Source organism: Octopus sinensis, linkage group LG1 (assembly GCF_006345805.1).
Source record: "Octopus sinensis linkage group LG1, ASM634580v1, whole genome shotgun sequence".
In the NCBI taxonomy this organism is placed as follows: Eukaryota; Metazoa; Mollusca; class Cephalopoda; order Octopoda; family Octopodidae; genus Octopus; species Octopus sinensis.
Genome location: NC_042997.1, coordinates 183,396,154 through 183,417,605, shown reverse-complemented (window position 1 = coordinate 183,417,605; position 21,452 = coordinate 183,396,154). Strand labels below are relative to the sequence as shown.

The following is a 21,452-nucleotide window of genomic DNA, read 5'->3' as shown; positions in this document are numbered from 1 at the left end:
TTCAGTTCAAAGCTGAAAATAAACACGTTTTATGTAGAATTTGCTTACAAATTCAGTTTGATGGCATGGTAAATTCGAGATAAACTCCAATGTATTTTAAAGTTTTGTAACATGATGATGTTACGTTTTGGTACCTTTGCAGTCTAACTTGACGTGTAAAATATTTAAAAAGAAAGCTTGTATTAAACAAATTTGAAAGTATAGGTAATAACTTCATCTTAAATATTTAGAAATAGATCTGAAACCCCCGAACAGCTATTTGATATGGAAATAATTCATATATCAGTTATAGATATAAAAAGACATTTCCAAAGTCGATTTAGCCTTTTTTTCCTTTCCGTTTTTAAGAAAAGAAGCAAGACTTCGTTTAAATTTACTTTTAAAATCCAAGGCAAGAAATGTTTAAAATATTCGGGAATTGTTAATTTTTATATTTCTAATGTATGAATGAAATATTTGAATAATCATTTTAATATAAATTCTTCGAAATTTGGACGGCTGTTTTTTTTCTTTCTTTTTTTTCACGCCGGTCGGAAGAGGAAATGCATTGAAAGAATACCATTTATCCAACCAGTTTCAAATGACCAGAAATTTTAATTATAGCAATTTAAATCACTAAGAAAATACTATATTCTTTGGATTAAACTTGGTTTATCAATTTATTTCTACTGTTTCCATTTTAGTTTTCTTCAACTTATCGCTTTGGCAAATATTCCATCTCGGCGTCTTTCACATTTATAAAAACTTTAAATATTAAGAATAAAAGTATAGCTCTCTGTTCCCTAATTTAAATATTTTTTATCTTTTCAGTGTTAATTGTTTCAACGTCTGTAATAATGATAAAAATGTAAACACGTTTAAATTAGCCTAAGTATAGAACACACACGCATGTAGTTATATATTTTAAAAGTAATTTTCGGATTCAGAAAGAGTAATATCCCTTCTTCTTTGCCTCCATCTATGGTCGGTTCAAGCTGAACTATTATTTAAAATCTCACTATATGAGCCAGAAATTATATATAAAATCAAATGAAATCTATTAGCTTTTAATATTTTAAATCCGATTTGACATTTTACGTTATATATGTGTGTAATGAATGTATGTAATATTGTACGAGTGTGGTAAAATTCATAAGTTGGTTGATTAATAAATATATATCATTTACAAGTTTTATTTAATATTAACGGACTTTTACTTCTGAAACTAAAGTTTTAAAGTGTGTATGGGTAAGATATTGCGTGTGTCAGTAAAATTCTTTAATTTTTTTAATATATATAATTGTAATATATATATATAAAATATATTTTTGTGTTTGCCTGAGTAAAATTTTCGGTGACACCTTTAGGTGGAAGTAGAATGGTAACTAGTCACTGCATTTAAAACCTACTACTGATTCCTCAGCCTTGATTTCTTTAATTCTGTTGTACACAGCAGGGCATCTCTTTATTATTATTATCTGCACTTACCAGTCCTCTGTATAGGGTTCAGAATCTTGGACATTACTCCAGAACTATTTGGAAGTTTTTCAAATGGTCTGCATAGAGTATGGCAGAATGACTGCATTCAACAAACTTGCTTTTCAGCAAGCCATTTCTGAACTAATAAAAGATAATACTACTAATTAATAAAAAATTTTTTAAAAACCCCAGCTCAGCTGTTATAACCATGTGAATTGAAAAGATCATTCAAGGCTGTCCAACAAACTACATATACACCTCCAACCACAAGAGTGGAAAATAGACAAGTGTGCTGAATTATTGGAAAAGATTTAGAGAATCTAATGATTTAATGAAGCTCAATATTTGATTTAAAAAAAAAAAAAATTGGCAGATATGAGAGGTAATTGTCCATAGATGATAGCATCTAGAGAGAGGAAGTGTTTCTGGAGGAAACCCCTAAGATCACTCCCTGCCTAAATGATGCATGATGCTAGTGAGATCTGAGCAGTCATCTAATGGAATTGCATTGTGAACTTAAACAAACTGAATTTAATTTAGCCAAGAAGTCTTTTTTGTTGACACTGTTCTCAGATTCATCGTTTAACGTCTGCTTTCCATGGTAGCATGAGTTGGATGATTTGACTGAGGTCTGGCGAACCAGATGGCTGCACCAGGCTCCAATCTGATCTGGCAGAGTTTCTACAGCTGGATAAATCCTCCCAGTTTGGCAAATGTATGCATAGCTATGAAATTAATGTGGTTAATGTTTAGTTAAATAGTGACAAGTTACTTGTTAGAATAAAAGCATGAACAAAGTAGGGACTACACTGGTAGGCCCAGTACACTGGATGAAATAATATTGGTGTGAACATGGGATAGGAATGACCACATCATCATCGTTTAACATCCATTTTCCATGCTGGCATGGGTTGGACGATTCGACTGGGCTCTGGGAAGCCAGGATGCTGCACCAGGCTCCAATCTGATCTGGCAGTGTTTCTACAGCTGGATGCCCTTCCTAATGCCAACCACTCCAAGAGTGTAGTGGGTGCTTTTTACGTGCCACCAGCACAGGAGCCAGAGGAGCTGGCATCGACCAGGATCGGATGGTGCTTTTTACATGCCACCAGCATGGAAGCCAGTCAAAGCAGCACTGGCATCGGCCATGTTTGGATGGTGCTTTTTATGTGCTACCACCACGGGGCTCACAACTACAATTTCCATTTGATTTGATTTTGATATTGCTGATGTTGATGTACTTGACTCAGTAGGTCTCCTCAAGCACGGCATGTCACCCCACGATCCAAGGTACTTTTGAGTGGGCTGGTTATGCGACACTGGTGTAGGTTACAGCTGTGGGCTCACCAGGTCTTCTCAGTCACAGCATACCTCCAGAGGTCTCGGTCTTTTGTCATTGCCTCTGTGAGGCCCAACGTTCGATGGTCATGCTTCACCACCTTATCCCATATCTTCCTGGGTCTCCCTCTACCCTGGATTCCTTCCACTGTTTGGGAGTGGTACTTCTTCCCACAGCTGTCCTCGTCCATTCACAGTACATGACCGTACCAACGCAAACATCTCTATCGTATACCACATCCAATGCTTTTTATGTCTAACATTTCTCTCAGGACACTTATACTCTGTTGTGTGTACACACTGACATTACACATCCAGCGAATCATGATAGCTTCATTTCTTTCAGACCTATGTATGTCTTCAGCAGTCACAGCCCATGTTTTACTGCTGTGAAGCATGGCAGTTCGCACACATGCATCATACCATTTACCTTTCACTCTAAGCGAGAGGCCCTTTGTCACCAGTAGGAGTAGAAGCTTTCTGAAAATTTAGGTGAGAAAATATCACTCGATGGTAAGTGGAGATTAGGTCAAAAAAGTTAGTGGCACCCATTAGTTTGATCAAACTTAGAAATTAATATCGTAGAAAATAAAGATAGCGCGTCAAAAAGTCATTCCTTACCAAACCACACCTAAACAGCATTTGAATTTATTGTATGTAAGGTAACTCTTTGAATTTCATTTCAAAAGATTTTTTTAAGATCTCTTCTTGACAACCTGAAGAGGACTTTCTTCAAAGTTGAGTCAGTATATCTCTATATCAGCATGGGCACTGAACAAACTTGAAAAGAAGCTTGACAGTACATACACAAGAATGCTTCACAGCAACACCCTACAAAGCTGCAATTGTAATGCAGTTTTCTTGCCATCACTTTATCAGAAGAAAAAAACACATTGTGCAGGACATTGCTGGAGAAGGAAGGATGAAATATCCAGTGATCTCCTTCTCTGGAAACTCACTCATGGACATACAGTTATCCGCTGACTGCGAAGAGCATATATATTGATCAACTTGTGGAAGACACTGGATATCAGGTTGAGGATATGAAAACTGCTGTGGAAGTTCAGAACATCTAATGTGAAAAAGTTGCATTGGTCTGAACAAGTTGCTCAACTGGATAGATTTAATGCTAGTTTAAAATGTTGCAACTTTTTCTCCATTTACATAAATATTTTAAATATTAACAGTTTATATCAAGTGTATATATTCAGGTGCTGAATAACCTCTCTCCTCCCCAAGACTCACCCCACATTCCTTTCCCAGTTTTCAGAGTTGGCACTGTCAATGTAGGCACACTGGAAGGTAGGTCTAGTGAGATTGTAGAGATGCTTGAAAGGAGATGTGTCGATGTATGCTGCATACAAGAAGTAAGATGGAGAGGAGCTTCAGCTAGGGTCCTCACAGGCAAGGCACATAAGTATAAAATCTTCTGGCAAAGTAACATGGATGAAGTAGGGAATGTAGGCATATTCCTTGCAGAAAAATGGGTGGATAAGGTCATAGAGGCTGTCAGGGTATGCGATAGTGCTTAAGCTCAGGCTAGTCCTGCAGAACAGTACAGCCACAATTATCTCTGCCTACGCCCCACAAGTGGGCCTACCAAATGTTGACCCAGTAGAGGGACCAGCTATCTGAATAGACAGCACCCTGGTAGATAAAGCAATTAAGGGTATGAAGCCAAGAAAAGCCCCTGGCCTATCAGGAATCACTGCTGAGATGCTTAAAACATCTGGTGATGTGGACTATGGCCTAGTCACCCATATTGTAAACCAGGTTGTTCATGATGGAGTCATACCCAATGACTGGCATAGCAGCACCATAGTCAACTGCTACAAGGGTAAAGGTGATGCTTTAGAAAGAAATAACTACAGGGGTATCAAACTGCTGGATCAGGTGAAGATCATGGAGAGGGTCATAGCCCAAATAATTAGGGAGAGAGTCTGCTTAGATGAGATACAGTTCAGTTTTGTGCCAGGTAGAAGTACCACTGAGGCTATATTCTTGATACGGCAACTGCAGGAGAAAAACCTAGCCAAAGATAAACCCCTGTACTTAGTTTTTCTGGACTTGGAGAAAGCCTTTGACAGGGTCCCCCAATCTCTTATCTGGTGGGCAATGTGAAAACTGGGGATTGACAAATGGTTAATAAGGGCTGTACAAACCCTATACAGAGATGCCATTAGTAAGGTTAGGGCTAGCAATGAGTATAGTGAAGAATTCCGGGTAGAAGTAGGGGTCCACCAAAGATCAGCCCTCAGCCCCTCTTATTCATCATAGTCCTCCAGGCAATAACAGAGGAATTCAAGACAGGTTGCCCCTGGAAGCTCCTCTATGCTGATGACCTGGCCCTCATAGCAGAATCACTACCAGAACAAGAGAAGAAATTTCAGGTGTGGAAGAAAGATTTAGAATCGAAGGGACTTAGGGTCAATGTTGCAAAGACCAAAGTTCTAGTGAGTAGGAAGGCAAATACATCACACACCCCTTCGGGTAGGTGGCCTTGCTCGATCTATAAAAAAGGTATAGGTAGAAACTCCATAAGATGTACCCAGTGTAAGCTATGGACACAAGAGGTGCAGCAACATCAAAGGAAGATTAACTGGGAAGATAGCTTTTGTATGTGGCAGATGCACAGGGGCAATAAACACCACAGATGTTCAGAATACAGATTCCATCACATGCCAGGGGAAGAAACTAGAAGTAGTTGATAGTTTCCACTATCTAGGTGACCAAGTCTGTAGTGGGGGTGGATGCTCAGAGAGTGTTACCACTAGAATAAGAATAATCTGGATAAAGTTTAGAAAGCTCCTACCCCTACTGGTATCAAAAGGCCTCTCGCTCAGAGTGAAAGGTAGATTGTACAATATATGTGTGCGAACTGCCATGCTTCACGGCACATAAAAAGCACCAACCAAGCGTGGTCTACCCTCTTTAAATATACCATTGACAGGATACTGAGAAAAGACCTGATTGATATGAAAGGCATTAAAGTAGGCTCTGTTCTTTTACCTCCAGTTATATGGAAGGTGTCATTCTGACAGGGTTAGAAAGATAATGAAGTCAAGGTAATTAAGTTTATTTAGAATTAATTGAACCACTATTAGAAGTTGAATTGTTTGATGTGGAACTGAAATTCAACTTTGAATCAACACCACAAAAAAGAGTATTCATGAAGATATTTTTTTGTCCAAGATACACCTGAAATTTGCTGACTCCTAGACATAAAGCTAGGTGTGGCTTTTTCAGTCCATATTGTATGCAATTTACATCGCTTGAGTTCAGATCAGTGTCAATGAACTTTTGTGTGGTTTCTAATATCAGTTATGGATGACCTGCATGTCTAAGGACTGATTTATTTTATCTAGAATAAACAAGTGAAAATTGAAGTAAGGACTTGTAGCAGTGTGGAACTGGGGAGGTTTAATTTAGACAAAATAGCAAACTTGATATAGCTAATCAAGTTAACTGGAGATGACAGTATACTCACTGTATACTTTTTTACTACTTTTCACCATTAGAATTGAACTGATATGGACATTTTATTTAAATGGATGATGTAGTCATCAAAGAACTGCTTTGAAATAATATTCATGGTATATTAAGAAGAAATATACTAAAAAATACTCAGCATAATGTGGTGGTCATTGATGAAGGGCAAGATAAAATTAATCCATGCCAAAGTAAAATGAAGGTGTTATAGCAATTATAAGAATGAGTCCTATCATTTGTTTTCATTACCATCTCAGCTTTTGTCATCTATAGGAACATTTTTTAGAGCATTATCCCAAAATGGAAGACAAAAGAGAACTTTCTTAAATGAGAGGCTAGATGCCACATTACATTGTAACTCACATTTATTATGATATTGCTTGCAAAAGAAATTATTGTAATTAGGTGGATATGTAGAGAGACTAGATAGTGAATTAGATGGCCCCCATATTTTAATATTGTAATTATCAAATCTTTATTACAGTCACAAGCTTTGCCTTTACTATTGAAACTGAATTATGCCCAATATATCACTCGTCAATCTTTTTAATCATGATAGTCATCTCAATAATCTAGGATACTAAATTGTAAGATTATCTGTTGATGTAGGATTTGCTGGGTTAGGCTGATAACTTTCACTGTATCAGGCTTCTTGCTCTTGAACTAGCGTATCCTTATTTAACCTCGTGTCCTCATCATTTAACATCCACTCTCCATGCTGGCATGGGTTAGATGTTTTTATTGGAGCTGATAAGCCAGAGAGCTGTATCAGGTTCCAGTTTGATTTGGCATGGTTTCTATGGCTGAATACCCTTCCTAATGCCAACAATTTCAGGAGTGTAATGGGTGCTTTTATGTGCCACTGGCATGGGTGCCATTTACCTGACACCAGCATTGACCACAACTGATATATGGGTGCCATTTACATAGCCCCGGCAACAACCATGATGACTCGTGGGTGTCATTTACATTGTCTGTCAATGACCACAACTATGATTCACAGATGTCATATACATGGCACAATCAACAACCAGAACTATGATTCAAGGGTCCCCTCTTACATGGGACCGTCAACAACCATGACTTAAATTTCACAGGTGCCATTTATATGGCACCAGCATTGGCCACAACTATGATTTTATAGGTGCCATCTATATGACATCAGCATGGCCACAACTATGATTTCACTTAGCCTGACAAGTCTTCTCATCCACAGCATATCACAAGAGGTATCAGTCACTTGTCATCACCTCCGTGAGACCCAACATTCAAAGCTCATGCTTCACCTCATTCTCCCATGTCTTCCTGGGTCTACATCTTCCACAGGTTCCCTCTGCACTTAGAGATCAGCACTTCTTTACACAGCTGTCTTTGTCCATATGATCATACCAGTACAGTCCTCTATCTTGCACACTACATCTAATGCTTCTTATGCCCAACTTTTCTCTCAAGACGCTAATACTCTGCTGTACATGCACTGACATTGCACATCCATCAAAGCATGCTAGCTTCATTTCTTTCAAGCCATTCATGTCCTTGGTGGTCACAGCCCATGTTTCACTGCCATGTAGCATAGCTGTTTACACACAAGCATCACACAGTCTGCCTTTTATTCTGAGGGAGAGGTCCTTTTTTACCAATAGAGGTAGGGGCTCTCTGAACTTTGCACAGCCTATTCTTATTCTTGCAGCTATGCTCTCAGAGCATCCATCTCCGCTACTGACTCGGTCACCAAGATAACAGGAGCTATCAACTACCTCTAGCTTACCCGCCTGACATTGGATGAAGTCTATTTTATGTACATTTCTTGTGTTTATTGTACCTGTGCACCTTCCACACACAAAAACTAGTTTCCTTGTTAACCTTCCTCTGATATTGCTGCACTTCTTATGTGCCCGTAGTTTACACTGGGTATATCTTGTGGAGTTTCTACCTACCCCTTTTCTACAGATCAAGCAGGGCCACCTACCTGAAGGAATTGTGATTTGTCTGCTTTCCTACCTACTAAGACTTTGGTTTTTACTGCATTAACTCTAAGGCTCTTTGATTCTAGACTTTACTTCCACACCTGAAATTTCTTCTAACTCTGGAAAGTGAGTTGATTATGAGAATAAGGTCATCAGCATAGTAGCTCCTTAAACATTTTTTACTCCATTCTTACTTTGGTTACTGTGTTTTCAGAACACTCACTTCCACTGTTAATTAGGTTACCCAAGTACCAGTAGCTATTATTTTTAGGGAGCCTTCCAGGTATCTTGAATCTTTTATGTGTATTCTTATTAAGCCTTGTGCATCTGTTGTATATGAAGCTTGTTTTTTCTGTCAGCTTGTCTGTTTCATGATACATCTTTTGTGTGTCTATAGTTTTCAATAAACATAAGCACCATTCGAGCGTGATTGTTACCAGCATCGCCTCACTGGCACTTGTGTCGGTGGCACGTAAAACAACATTCGAGCGAGGTCATTGCCAGTGCCGCTGGACTGGCTCTTGTGCAGGTGGCACGTAAAAAACACCATTTGAGTGTGGCCATTGCCAGTAATGCCTGACTAGCCCTCATGCCGGTGATACGTAAAAGCACCCACTACACTCACAGAGTGGTTGGTATTAGGAAGGGCATCCAGCTGTAGAAACTCTCTGCCTGATCAAATTGGAGCCTGGTGCAGCCAACCCATGCTAGCATGGAAAGTGGACGTTAAACGATGATGATGATGACGACTCTGTGGAATTTCTACTTACTCCTTTACTGCATATGGGTCATGGCTATTTTCTCGGTGGCAGCAGAGTTCTATTTTCTTTCCGGCTTACTAGAACTTTAGCCATTGCAAAGTTTACTTTGAGAACTCTTAATTTTAGGATTTCCATGTCCAGAATTTCTTCTAAATCATCTAGAGATTCAGATATAACACTAGGTCATCAAAATACAGAAGTTCCATGGACAGCTGGTCACAAACCCCTCTTTATGGCATGGAGGACTGTTGCTGAAGCAACTGAGAACCAAACCTTGGTGAACCCTTATTAAATTTATCATTGAATTCATTGTCATTCATTTGCACCTAGTTTGAGTGACCATGAAAGTATAGGCATATCTCATTTTACATAACCCCATCTTTACAAATTGTAGATGAAAAACAAAAATATTGGTTACCATGGCAATGCGTGTCACTTCTGGTCTGGCAGCACTTGTTACCTCAAGCAATCACCTGCAACTGCTTTTTGGATTTGAAGTGTGTCAGTGCCTACCTGACTTCCTTCATGCTAGTCGGCATTTTATCTTCCTTCATTCCATTCATCTGTTGTTTTTTTTTAATACCCTTGTAATGGCTTCAAAAAGAAAGAATTCTGAGATGCAAAGCAAGGACAAGAAGAAACGTCAAGCAATTTAGAAATAAAATATAAATTGGTTAAATGATACAAAAAGGGTGCAACTGTTAAAGATTTATCAAAAAAAAACTTGATATGGTTACTTCATCTGTTTGTACCATCTTGAAGCAAAAGGAAAATTATTTAAACAAAATAAAAGGAAGTCACTCTCTAAATTCAACTTGGTTACAAAGAAAAGATAATGAAAGTTTAATTTCACACAGAAAATCTTTTGACAGCTTGGAATAACAATCAAATTCATAGACTTCCTATGCCACTTAGTCAGGCTATAATTTGCAGTAAAGCGCAAGTTCCCTTAACTTGCTTAAGGATAACTCCAATGGATCAAATGAAACATTTGTAGTGAGCAATGGTTGGTTTGATCATTTCAAAAAAATGAGCAAATCTACACAATGTGAAGATCCAAGGAAAATTGTCTAGTGCAGATCAAAAAGCTGCAGAAACTTTTCCTCACCAATTAGATTTGATTGAAGAAGGCTTTATAGCATCTCAGATATTTAATGTGGATGAGACGGGCCTATTTTGAAAACGAATGCCTTCAAGGACTTTAATTGTGAGAGAAGAATCATCAATGCCAGGATTCAAAGCTACAAAAAATAAGATAACATTGCTTCTGAAAGGAAACTGTGAAGGGGACTGCAAACTCAAGCCCATGCTTATTTATCGATCTGAAAACCTCCGTGCTTGAAAAGGAATTGATAAGACAAAACTTCCTGTAATCTGGGACAGGAACTCTATTTGAAGATTGGTTTTCTAATCACTTTGTTCCTGAAGTAGAAAAATATTGTAAGAATAAAAAAATTTCTTTCAAGATTCTTTTGATAATGTCCCCAGTCATGCTGCATTTTTAAAGCATCACCATCAAAATATTAATGTTTTTTCACATCCCAGTGCAACATCTTTATTACAGCCTATCGATCAAGGATCCATTTCATTGGTTAAATCTTACTTTCTCTGTTTCACCTTTGAAAGACTCCTCAAAGTGACTGATAAAGAAAATGGTCCTATGATTCAAGAATTTTGGAAGAGTTCAACTTCCTTGATGCAATAAAATTGGTAAAGAAAGCATGGGATAAAATCGTTGTAAAGAACATGAAAGGAATTTGGAAAAATCTCTGTTCCAATTTAACTGATGATTTTGAAGGATTTGATAATCTTCATGAAGGGCTTCAAAAAGAAACTGACACAATTGCAAAGGAATTGAACTTTGAAATTTCACCTGAAGATGTTAAAGAAGCTCTTTATGTTGACAGTAATGAAATCACATATAAAGAATTACTAGAAATGGAATAGTTTGAACATGAAGAATCGCCTGAAAGATGCTTCTCTGCCAAAAAAAGCTAAATGAAGCATTTCTTCACATTGAAAAAGCAATATAAATCTTTGAGCAGCAAGATGCCAATTTTGAAAAAAGCTAGTTGTTGCTGCAAATTTGAGAGGTCCTGCTTGTTATCGTGAAATGAAAAAGAAATCTTTTCAACAAACAACTTTAGATAATTTTTTTTTAACAAAGAAAACTAATGTGGACCAAACATCAGAATAAGAAGAAACAAATGGAATGCGCTGAAGAGGCTCCAGTGACGGCAGACTCAATGAATACAAATTGAATTTCATGAGTTGAATTTTTTTTTGTTTTTTATTTTTCTATTTTTTCATTCTATAGTTTGTGATTTAATAAGAAATTATACTCTTGAATATTGCTATTTCTATCTTAACCTTTTTTCAATTTTAGAAAGTTTAAGAACCAAAAATACATTGTTTTTAATCTGATGGCCTGTCAGTGTTATTAAAAACAGGGTAATCAACAAGATGATATATTTATATATATATATATATATTGTGCATAATATATATTTTATTATCCAAAATGGTACAATTGCAAATCAGTAACCAAGATGTATTAAAATATATTGGTTTTTGACTTAACTCTCTCTAATATATATATATATATATATATCTGTTTTTTTCAGCTGCCCCACTCAGTTATTCAGTTAGCAGGAAATAAACTGAACTGTGAAAAAGCATTCACATACATAGTTGAACTTGATGAAGTTAGCATATTTCTGGAAAAAAATATTGACAAATGCTTTCAAATTCTGAAGGTTTGTATTATTTCTTTTGTTCTATTTTTGTTCAAACTTGTTTTTTTTTTTTGTAAAGAATAAGAAAATACAAAATTTATTAAAATATTAAATCTAATTAAAGAAAAGATATTACACTTAATTCAGGTGTGCTTGTGGCTTACTGGATAAAGACCTCAATACCCTGTATTTTGGAATAATGAGGTTAAATCCAGAAAATCTTCATTTGAAACTCCTCTCATAATGTTAGACATTAATTACACTTAATACTTGTACATGCAGCAGATGCTGTGGTTAGTGCTAAATTTTTAACTCAGTACGTACAGAATCTAAAGATAACAAGTTTAACCTTACATGTTGCACCTATTTACATATTGTTTTCATGATGTTTCCTTGTACAGAAAATTACCGGTCGACTAGTTTCATTTCATCCTCGGAGAGCAGCTGATGACTTATATGATGATAGTGTGGATAAATTTGCACAGATCTTCTACGAATATAATGGAGTTGAGGTATGATGCATTAGCATTTCTTTAAATTTATAATCTTTTCTTTTCATTTTTAAAGATCTTTAAGTAAATATTTTTTAGCTGTATATCTTTTCTTGTCCAATACTCAAGCAAAAATGCTGAAAGAAAACACTATTTCTACACAATTATTACTTTCTTAATTCAACCATCTTTTTATAACTATATTTTCTTTCACAATATATTGTTATTTTTGATATTATTCCTTGAGAGCTTCATGAGACATTTAATTCCTTGATACTTTTGAAGCTCATCTGAAACTAGATGTTACCTTAAAATGTATTTTTTCCCATTCAGTAACTTACCTTCCAGCCTTTCAGTTCCTCTTCAGATTGATTATTAGACAGTATATCAACATACTGCTTGGATGCTGAAAATTCCCTTTATTGTCATTATAGGCTGCTCAAAATGTTACTTTTTTTGTGCAGATAATGCTTTCACTGATAGCAAAGTAACAAATTCTTTTCTCATACTGGGCAATGTCATTTTATGACTGCCTTGAGTCTTTTGAGTTCAACTACAAAATTTTTAGGCTTCACATTTTGCTGATATTTTTTTCTATTTGCGTACTAAACTGACTACATAGTATTTACTGTTTGCATTTGTCCTTGAAGTTCAAAAGATTTACTAGGGAAACAATATTTAGTGATGAAGTTGAAGGAAACAGAACATGGGATTCAACTTCACCATTCTTCTAAGATTAAAAATAGGAATAAAATATTGGAATTAATTAAATTGTATATATTTTATCTCTCATGAAATTTTACCTTATGCCTAGAGAAATGATTTTACTTGGTGAATTTTCTAATCATATACACTTACTATATTAACTTTCTGGAAGAAAAATAAAAGCTATTTCTTTATTTTGTAGATAATTTTACGCTTGCTGACCTTTAGTTCTTTATTCCCAAGTGATTCTCTCAGTTGTCCAGGTAAGGTTCATCTCGTGAATTAACTAATATTTTGATACAAATATTATTCTGATACATCAATTTTTACCTGGGGGTTTTTTCCACCCCTTAAGTAATTTTTCTCTAATGTTAGCTAGCCATTTTACATTCAGAAGATAATGGGAATTTTTAAACTTTCACTAAGAAAAGTTAATGAAAGGATTAAAGTGCTGACTTCTCATTCATAGCCTTGTCATATTCCATTAGCTTTATGTCACTGTCTGGATTTTTAGATTGCCATTCAAATCCTACAAGAATGGAGATTGTGAAATTTATAGCCATGTTTTATTTAAATGATCAATGTTAAATATTGGTTTCACTAGTTCTCTAAACTATACTATTGGCAGGTAGTACTTGGTTAACTGATTCATGCAAAAGGGAGGAATAGATTTTTCTTTTTCTTTTTATAAGTTGTATGATTTCTTTGAATTAACTTCTACCCCCATCACAAATACCGTTATTCTAAAGGAAAATATATATATATAGTACAAAGTAAGATAGGGGTTATGAAGGTAACCCACTATGGGATATCAGTTATCCAATATACTGCTGGTAAAGTACCCAAATACTAAATACATAAATGCTTATAATTGCAATGCAATTAATTCATTTATTGTATTGAATGGGTGAAGGTAAAAATATTTTACCGTAAATTCATAATACAAATAAGAAAATAGAGGAACAAATTCATTTCGATCATCAACTTACGGATATTACAATTTCATATTATTTATCAATTAAACAAATAGGAACATGAAAATCGAACAGAACAATATACATTAATATGCAAATTAATAATAAAAATAATACAAATAAACTGCTCCTTACAGCTGTTTCAGCCTATGGTCAAGAGACAATTCAACTTACATTGCCCATATATGCCATTGTAGTATTGTCTTAGGCATTAAAGATTATATTTGTCCGTTTAAATAACCAAAGGCCTCGTCAGAGGATATACATAACTATAAAATTATAATAGATAGTTAATTATAAGATTCTTTTTCAGATTCAGAGCATGTGTTACGAGCAAAGAGTTTGTGTCTAGAAATTTTAATTAAAATTATCTCAACTGTAAGTATACTTTTTATGTGTAATATATTTTTTTCTTTTTGACTAATTGAAATCTTCAATGGCTACAGGAATTCCTCTAGATGAATTATTCAAGCCCACTTTGTTAGTGATGAAAGCAATTGACTGAGGACTAGATTAAGAAATGTGACTCTTATTAATTTATTTTAATTATGCTTTTTTTCATTTTTCTAGTTAATACATACTGAGTACCATAATGTATAAAGCAAATTTTTCTACTGATGAGTTTATAGAATTAATTATTCATGATTAATTCTTATATCACTTCACTTAGTAAAAAGAGTGATGACTATCTTAATTCACATATTTTCTCTTGAATATCAAGCAGTTTTATTTATTAAGCTTGCATAATTAAAATAGAGTATTAATCCTATGTGTGTGTGTGTGTGTGTGTAATGTAAGAGAGATAAAAATCGTATTTCTTATTCAAATTGTGTATTGAAGATAATGTAAAAATAGATTTATTTTCTTAAGGTTTCTATGTTTTTTGTATTTTGTAGCCAAAAGGGGAAAGAGTAATATCAAGAGTGCTTTCAAAAGATGATATCTTGAACTATATTTTTACACTGTTAGCCCAAAAGAAAACATTTATAGCAGCTTGTCAGTTGCTTGAGGATATGTTGCAGATGAGGCAGGAAGTTTTGGATTTACATAAAATACGTAAGTTTTTGAAATGCTTAACTTTTATTATTAGTTTTGCTGAAGTATTTTGACCATTTTTGTTGCATTTAAATATTTAACAGTTCCTGATTCATCTTTTGCTCAAAGAAACAATTTCATCTGTTGGTGTGCATTGAGCATTATTGATTCACAATATAGATTAACGACTTTAACCCTTTCGTTACTGTATTTATTTTGAGATGCTCTGATTTTTCTTTCAATTACTTTAAATATAACAAAGAATTTAGTAAAATTACTTAGTTATCATTAAGCTGGTGTTAGGAACATAAATTGTGACTAAGGTTTGGTGGAAGATTTTAATTCAAAACTTATGAAAACAAGACATTTGTACTCAGAAAGAGAGCCGGGTTGGTAACGAAAGGGTTAATATCTATGCACTAAGACAAGTGATTGTCTGATCAACCCAGGCTAGAATGCATTAAAAGATTTTATAACTCACATGAAATAGTAAAAATATTGTTTTACCTTGATAACAAACACCATTTGTTCTGGAATGCATAAAATTTAAAGAGAAACTGATTTAAGAACATTCATTTTCTTGTAATGAATTATTTCTTTTTCTTATTAAATAGTTGATAGAATGAGGTGATAGAGCAAGTGTTTATTGAATGACTATCGTATGGGTCAATTCAGATCTACTGATAGCGAGTCTTGTCTTATGCAGTCTACTTTGCAAAAAAGGTTACATATGCTTACTATAAAGATTTTTCAGACTATTTCTGTGACCTGTAAATTAGTATATAAACATACTTTGCTTAACTTTTGGCCCTTTTTGTAATACATTGAGCTAGTTAATTCTTGTATCTATATCATTCAGTTAGAAATCACTTTAGGTTTCAACAATCATATTCTGGTACAATTTTAGTATCTGTTGGTTACTTTCTATATTTCAGATAATTTGCCAGGTCTAATATCTTGTCTAAGTGATGGGGAGTTGGCCAACTTCTGCCGAATTCTTGCAATTACTATATCTGATTTAGATATTTATGAAAATAAATCTTCATGTAAGTATTAATGGCATTTTGTGAACTAGACTAAAGGTCCTATAATCTTAAATCCCGTCTTTACATTCTGAGATGGCCTTGTCTTTCATTTTTCCAAGGTTAAGTTCCAGCTATAACCCATGTCCCTAAAAATTTGGCTGTATTTGTATATCATATGGGTCACAGGCGAGATTTTTACTTGTTTGTTTCATTGAAATTTATCAACCTTTTGTCTTGTCTGTGCTAGTGATATTTGTACAAATTGATATGAGCCAATCAGGGAGCTTCTGCTTGGCTGCTCAGCTTGTTAGCCAAATCATGTTCTATCTTTAAACACACACTTACTGGATAAAGTAACTTAAGTACACTTTCTGGAATTAATATGAAATGGCCATGACTCAAACATTTTCAATCACAGATCTGATTGATTAGAGCTGAACTGAGGCGAGATGACAACAAAAATTTGTGATATTTTTGATAAATGACATTTTTAAATACATAATATTTAGAGAGGTTTATGTCCTGCCACTTGCATATCTAAGTTTGGATTGCATATTTTATGGCAGATTTACTTTAGGACAATATTTGTCCTGTGGAGGCACATGGCCTAGTGGTTAGAGCAGCGGACTCACGGTCGAGGGATCATGGGTTCGAATCTCAGACTGGGCAATGTATGTGTTTATGAGTGAAACGACTAAGCTCCACGTGGCTCCGGCAGAAAGTAATGGCGAACTTCTGCTGACTCTTTTGCCACAACTTTCTCTCCCTCTTTCCTCCTGCGACGGACTGGCGTCCTGTTCAAGTAGGGAACCTATACGCCAAGGAAACCAGGAAACTGGCCCTTATGAGCCAAGCGTGGCTCGAGAAGGAACAAACAATATTTGTCCTAACAATTTCTCTAAATATTTCTACACATTCCGTTTCAAAGTTGTTTTTACCGTCTCTATTTCAGTATTTGCACAGAATAAACAAAAGCGAAGTAATGGTTTTGTGAATATTAGGGATGTCAATCAAGGTTTGTCTGCTTTATTATAATTTACTTTGAGTAATTATTAATTTTAGCTTTTTTGTTTTATTATTCATGTCTTATCCAATCCATGCCAGCATAGAAAAAAGCAGACAAAAATTATATTGAAGAAACTACCAAAAGTTTGAATAACTTTTTGCATTTTATATTTGAGCCAGATTAGAGTATGAATTGATAAATTTCAGTATTTTGGTTTTCATTTCTTTTTTACTGCAGAAAACCTTTCCCCATCTCCTTTTTATAAAATATATAGAAATTGTATTTATCTCTTGATAAATTAAAACTACATTGATCCCCACTCTCTATAGAACTTGAGGATTTGTATGTTCAAAGTTATGAACTTTTGGTGTGTGTTCTGTGCAGTTAGATGTCATTGCTAATATCACATAAAGCATGCATAAGCACATGCTTGTACACCAAACGCACACAAAGCTATACCATGTGTCTCTACATCTAAATTCAACTGCAATCAATCATATGATAAAAACAGAGGGAATCACAGCTTATTACAATCATTACTAACATCTCTAAACATATAAAATCCATCTTGTTACAATCGGTTCTAACACCTCTAAACATTCAGAATCAAATGGTTGAACATCTGTCAAATAGTACATGGTATTTGATTAGATTCTGTTGTGTCCTGAGCTCAAATCCCAGCTGGGTATGCTTTGTCTTTCATCTTTGAGGTTGGTGGCACGTAAAAAGCACCAATCTGATCGTGGCCATTGCCAGCCTCGCCTGGCACGTAAAAAGCACCCACTACACTCACTGAGTGGTTGGCGTAAGGAAGGGCATCCAGCTGTAGAAACACTGCCAGATCAGGCTGGAGCTTGGTGCAGCCTTCTGTGGTCGAACCGTCCAACCCATGCTAGCATGGAGAACGGACATTAAATGATGATGATGATGATAATATAATAAACTCTATTTTGGTAAATAGTTCCCTACCATGGTCACAGTTCAATGCCAGAAAAAAACCCAGAAAAGGATTAAAAAACCAGATTAAATGTTCAAACTTCCACATTGTACCCTCTGCATCAGAATACTGCAACATTGTCCCATCAAAGCATAGCTGGCCCAGTATGTTTTGTCAGATTTATTATGATGAGGAATTGGTTGGTAAAGCATCAGACAAAATACATGTGGTATTGAGATAAATTTCTTTATGATTTTGGATCCTGTGAAGATGAGCTTTGTCTTCCTTTCATAATCAATGAGTACGAGTCAGGAACTGGGATTCATCTTTATGAACTGTACTGTCCTACAAAACCTAATCTTATCATCGTTTAATGTCCGCTTTCCATGCTAGCATGGGTTGGATGATTTTGACTGAGGGCTGGTGAACCAGATGGCTGCACCAGGCTCCAATCTTGATCTGGCAGAGTTTCTACAGCTGGATGCCCTTTCTAATGCCAACCACTCCGAGAGTGTAGTGGGTGCTTTTTACATGTTAGAAATTGATATTTTTATGGAATGAAGTTGACAGAAGCAATAGAATGTCAAATTTATTGCTTCACAACATTTAATCCTCATTCCTCCATATTTTGAGTTCAAATCCTGCCAAGGTAGACTGTATTTCATTTTTCTAGAATTAACTACACAAATATCAATCATTAGAATACTGAAAGGTTTCATTCAATTGTTTTCTCACCTTACAAAAAATCGGTCTTGTGTCTAACACCAGCCAATAACTGAACAAAGCTTAGTTCCCATTTAATTTAGTTTATGACTGAAATCAATTCTGTACACCATGAATGCTTTTGAGAAAGCCATGAACACCACATAACCTCATGTTTTATATGTATTTGTGTACATAATGAATATTATTAATGGAATGTTTGTATTGTCTAAAGAAATCTAAATGAATATTAACATAAAATTCATGTAAGTAAGCATTGATCAATAATGCACATAGCAATTATAGACCATATTTGTATGGTCTATAACTGATCTATATTTGTATTCTGTTTCAGAACTTCTTTTAGGAATACCAGAATTACTGCCAAGATTGGTTAATATCACAGTTTCAAAAGCAAAAGATTGTAAGTGTAATAAATTTTTGTTTTCATATAAGTTATTTGTTGTAATTTAATTTTGTTCATATTTATTGTTCAACATAGGAACTTGCTGCAATTTTATTTGTTCCTATGATTTACTGGTCAAATTTAAACTGTTTAATCTCTGCAAATCTCACAATCATTAATATTAGTAATTCGTGCAGCAATGTGAGGTTATGGATTACAAGATTTTAAACTTTACTATTACAATCATTGTCTCTGTGCTCTGAAGCAAGGTACTTAACTCATCTTGTACGAATCTGTACAGTTGACACAGGTTCTAACAGAGGAACTATGAAAAGTTGTCTGAGAAATGCATTTAAAAATGCAGAATAAAATTCAACTCCTTATAAACATTAGAAAAAATATGTGTGTGTGTGTATACTGCTTTTTAATTTAAATGGTTTAATACTGTTTTGTTTATTTTGTCGTTTTTAGATACACCAAGATTTCCAGGTTTTGTAAGTGAATTAGATTGTTGGATGGAATGGATAGAAAACCAAATGGATGATGATGACTTATCAGAAGATGCAAATACTGATGAATTTGAAGATTTTGTTGGTGGTACGTTGGTTTGTAATAGTTATTTTGATTTTGTCAGGAATTATGAAATTCCTCATATTAATCTAAATAATATATTTCATGGCTAGAAGTAAATTGATGGTATCTTTTATTGTGAGAAGAATGTTAGCCATTTAAAAAAAAAATCACGGTAACTAGGTGAAGGGAGCAAGTTTAAGATGTTAGAGAGAGGGGAGAGTGAGTGATGACTGTCAATAACAAGTCCAGGGGAGAGGGAGTGATGGCTGGAAGTACAGAAATTGTAATAGCAGAACGTATGTGATATAAGATCTGATAAAATCATTTATACATATGCCTTGTGATAAGCAAATTAAATAGTGATAAGGATGGTAGTAGGTGGGGATTGAAGATGAATAAGTCTAATATTCTTCATTACATTGGTGGGATGGTACAGTGACTAGATGTCAGACAGGTCCATTGGAAGCAGTGAGACCCACTGCTCTCTTTATTTATAGTATAGTGAATAGGACATCAAGTGATAGAGGAGAGGATATCAAAGTGGTAGGGAGGTAGCTTAGCCTTCATTATTGCCTCTATTCCATTATAAATGTTCATTTCACTATGCTTGCATGAGTGAATAAGTGGAGGCACACGACCTAGTGGTTAGAGCAGCGGACTCGCGGGTTCGAATCTCAGACCGGGCGATGTGTGTGTGTTTATGAACAAAACACCTAAGCTCCACGCGGCTCCGGCAGAAGGTAATGGCGAACTTCTGCTGACTCTTTCGCCACAACTTTCTCTCACTCTTTCCTCCTGCATCTTGCAGCTCACCTGCGACAGACCGGCGTCCTGTCCAGGTGGGGAACCTATACGCCAAAGAAACGGGGAAACCGGCCCTTATGAGCCAGGCATGGCTCGAGAAGGAATAAACAACATGAGTGGATAAGTCTTCTCCAGCACTGTCACCAATCAACATGGTTCTTTCTCGTTTCTCTTATCAAATGCAACACCTTGAGCAGTCTTCACTATTTCTTCCCATGTTTTTCTCAATCTCCCTCTTCCACAGACACCATTCACTTTGGAGCACATGACACTTTTTATACAACTGTCATTCTCCATATGTTTCACATGTCCATTACCAATACTGTCCTCTCTTTCTCTTGCGTGTGCATCTGATTGAACTCAGGATGTAAAGCTAGAAATGCCTCTAAGCATTTTTTCTGGCATAGTAACAATTCTGTCAGTTCATTACATGTGTGTGTGTGTGTGTATTGGTTGGAATTTTTTATCATAGGTCAGCTCAATCAGACTGACCTCCACCAAAATATTCTACATTAACAGATCTTTTGTGTAGTATTTTTATTTCTGGAATCTTTTGTTTAAAGCAATCTGCTGGCAGTTGTAGGATAAGACATACATTTTGATGACTAAAAGATCTGGGCAATCTTCCTGACGGTTTCTTGAATTAATGATGGTTCTTTGCAAAGAAAGGAAAAATTTAGAGTGTGATTTATAATTTCAGTATTTAGAGCTAACACAGTATAGTACTTATTTCATTGTCTTTTGTATTTCTTATTTTCATTTTTATCTTTGCAGGAATTTCTGTTGCTACTGCACGAGGTTCCTCTTTAAAAACTCAGCAAGGTTTACGAATAACAGAAGATCTTGCACAACGAGTGGAAGTTGTTTATGTTCTTGGCTTATTCTTACTGGGTAAACATCGGAAAAAAGTAAGTTGCATTTATGGTGTTTATAGCAATTATGCAAAAATGTTTAAATTTTATGTTCAAGCATGTATATTGAAGACACTAAAAAAGATTCTTTGATCTGTGGTCTAAAGATTTGCAAGGTTTCGTATTTTCATCCAA

The 21,452-nt window shown here is 35.3% G+C and overlaps 1 protein-coding gene and 1 long non-coding RNA gene across 2 annotated transcripts in view; one reads left to right on the top strand and one right to left on the bottom strand.

Moving 5' to 3' along the window:
- LOC118765444 overlaps nucleotides 1-3,211 on the bottom strand; it is a 15,350-nt gene extending 12,139 nt beyond the window's left edge. The window contains exon 1 of the long non-coding RNA XR_005001314.1: nucleotides 3,072-3,211. This is a non-coding gene — a long non-coding RNA (uncharacterized LOC118765444). The remainder of the gene's footprint in view (nucleotides 1-3,071) is intronic.
- LOC115216383 (short transient receptor potential channel 4-associated protein) overlaps nucleotides 1-21,452 on the top strand; it is a 40,126-nt gene that overhangs the window by 1,208 nt on the left and 17,466 nt on the right. Inside the window, exons 2-11 of the mRNA XM_029785680.2 lie at nucleotides 11,638-11,769; nucleotides 12,150-12,260; nucleotides 13,147-13,207; nucleotides 14,232-14,296; nucleotides 14,815-14,974; nucleotides 15,889-15,999; nucleotides 16,931-16,993; nucleotides 18,979-19,047; nucleotides 19,501-19,626; nucleotides 21,181-21,314. Of these exons, the coding sequence (XP_029641540.1) occupies nucleotides 11,638-11,769; nucleotides 12,150-12,260; nucleotides 13,147-13,207; nucleotides 14,232-14,296; nucleotides 14,815-14,974; nucleotides 15,889-15,999; nucleotides 16,931-16,993; nucleotides 18,979-19,047; nucleotides 19,501-19,626; nucleotides 21,181-21,314 (1,032 nt within the window). The remainder of the gene's footprint in view (nucleotides 1-11,637; nucleotides 11,770-12,149; nucleotides 12,261-13,146; nucleotides 13,208-14,231; nucleotides 14,297-14,814; nucleotides 14,975-15,888; nucleotides 16,000-16,930; nucleotides 16,994-18,978; nucleotides 19,048-19,500; nucleotides 19,627-21,180; nucleotides 21,315-21,452) is intronic.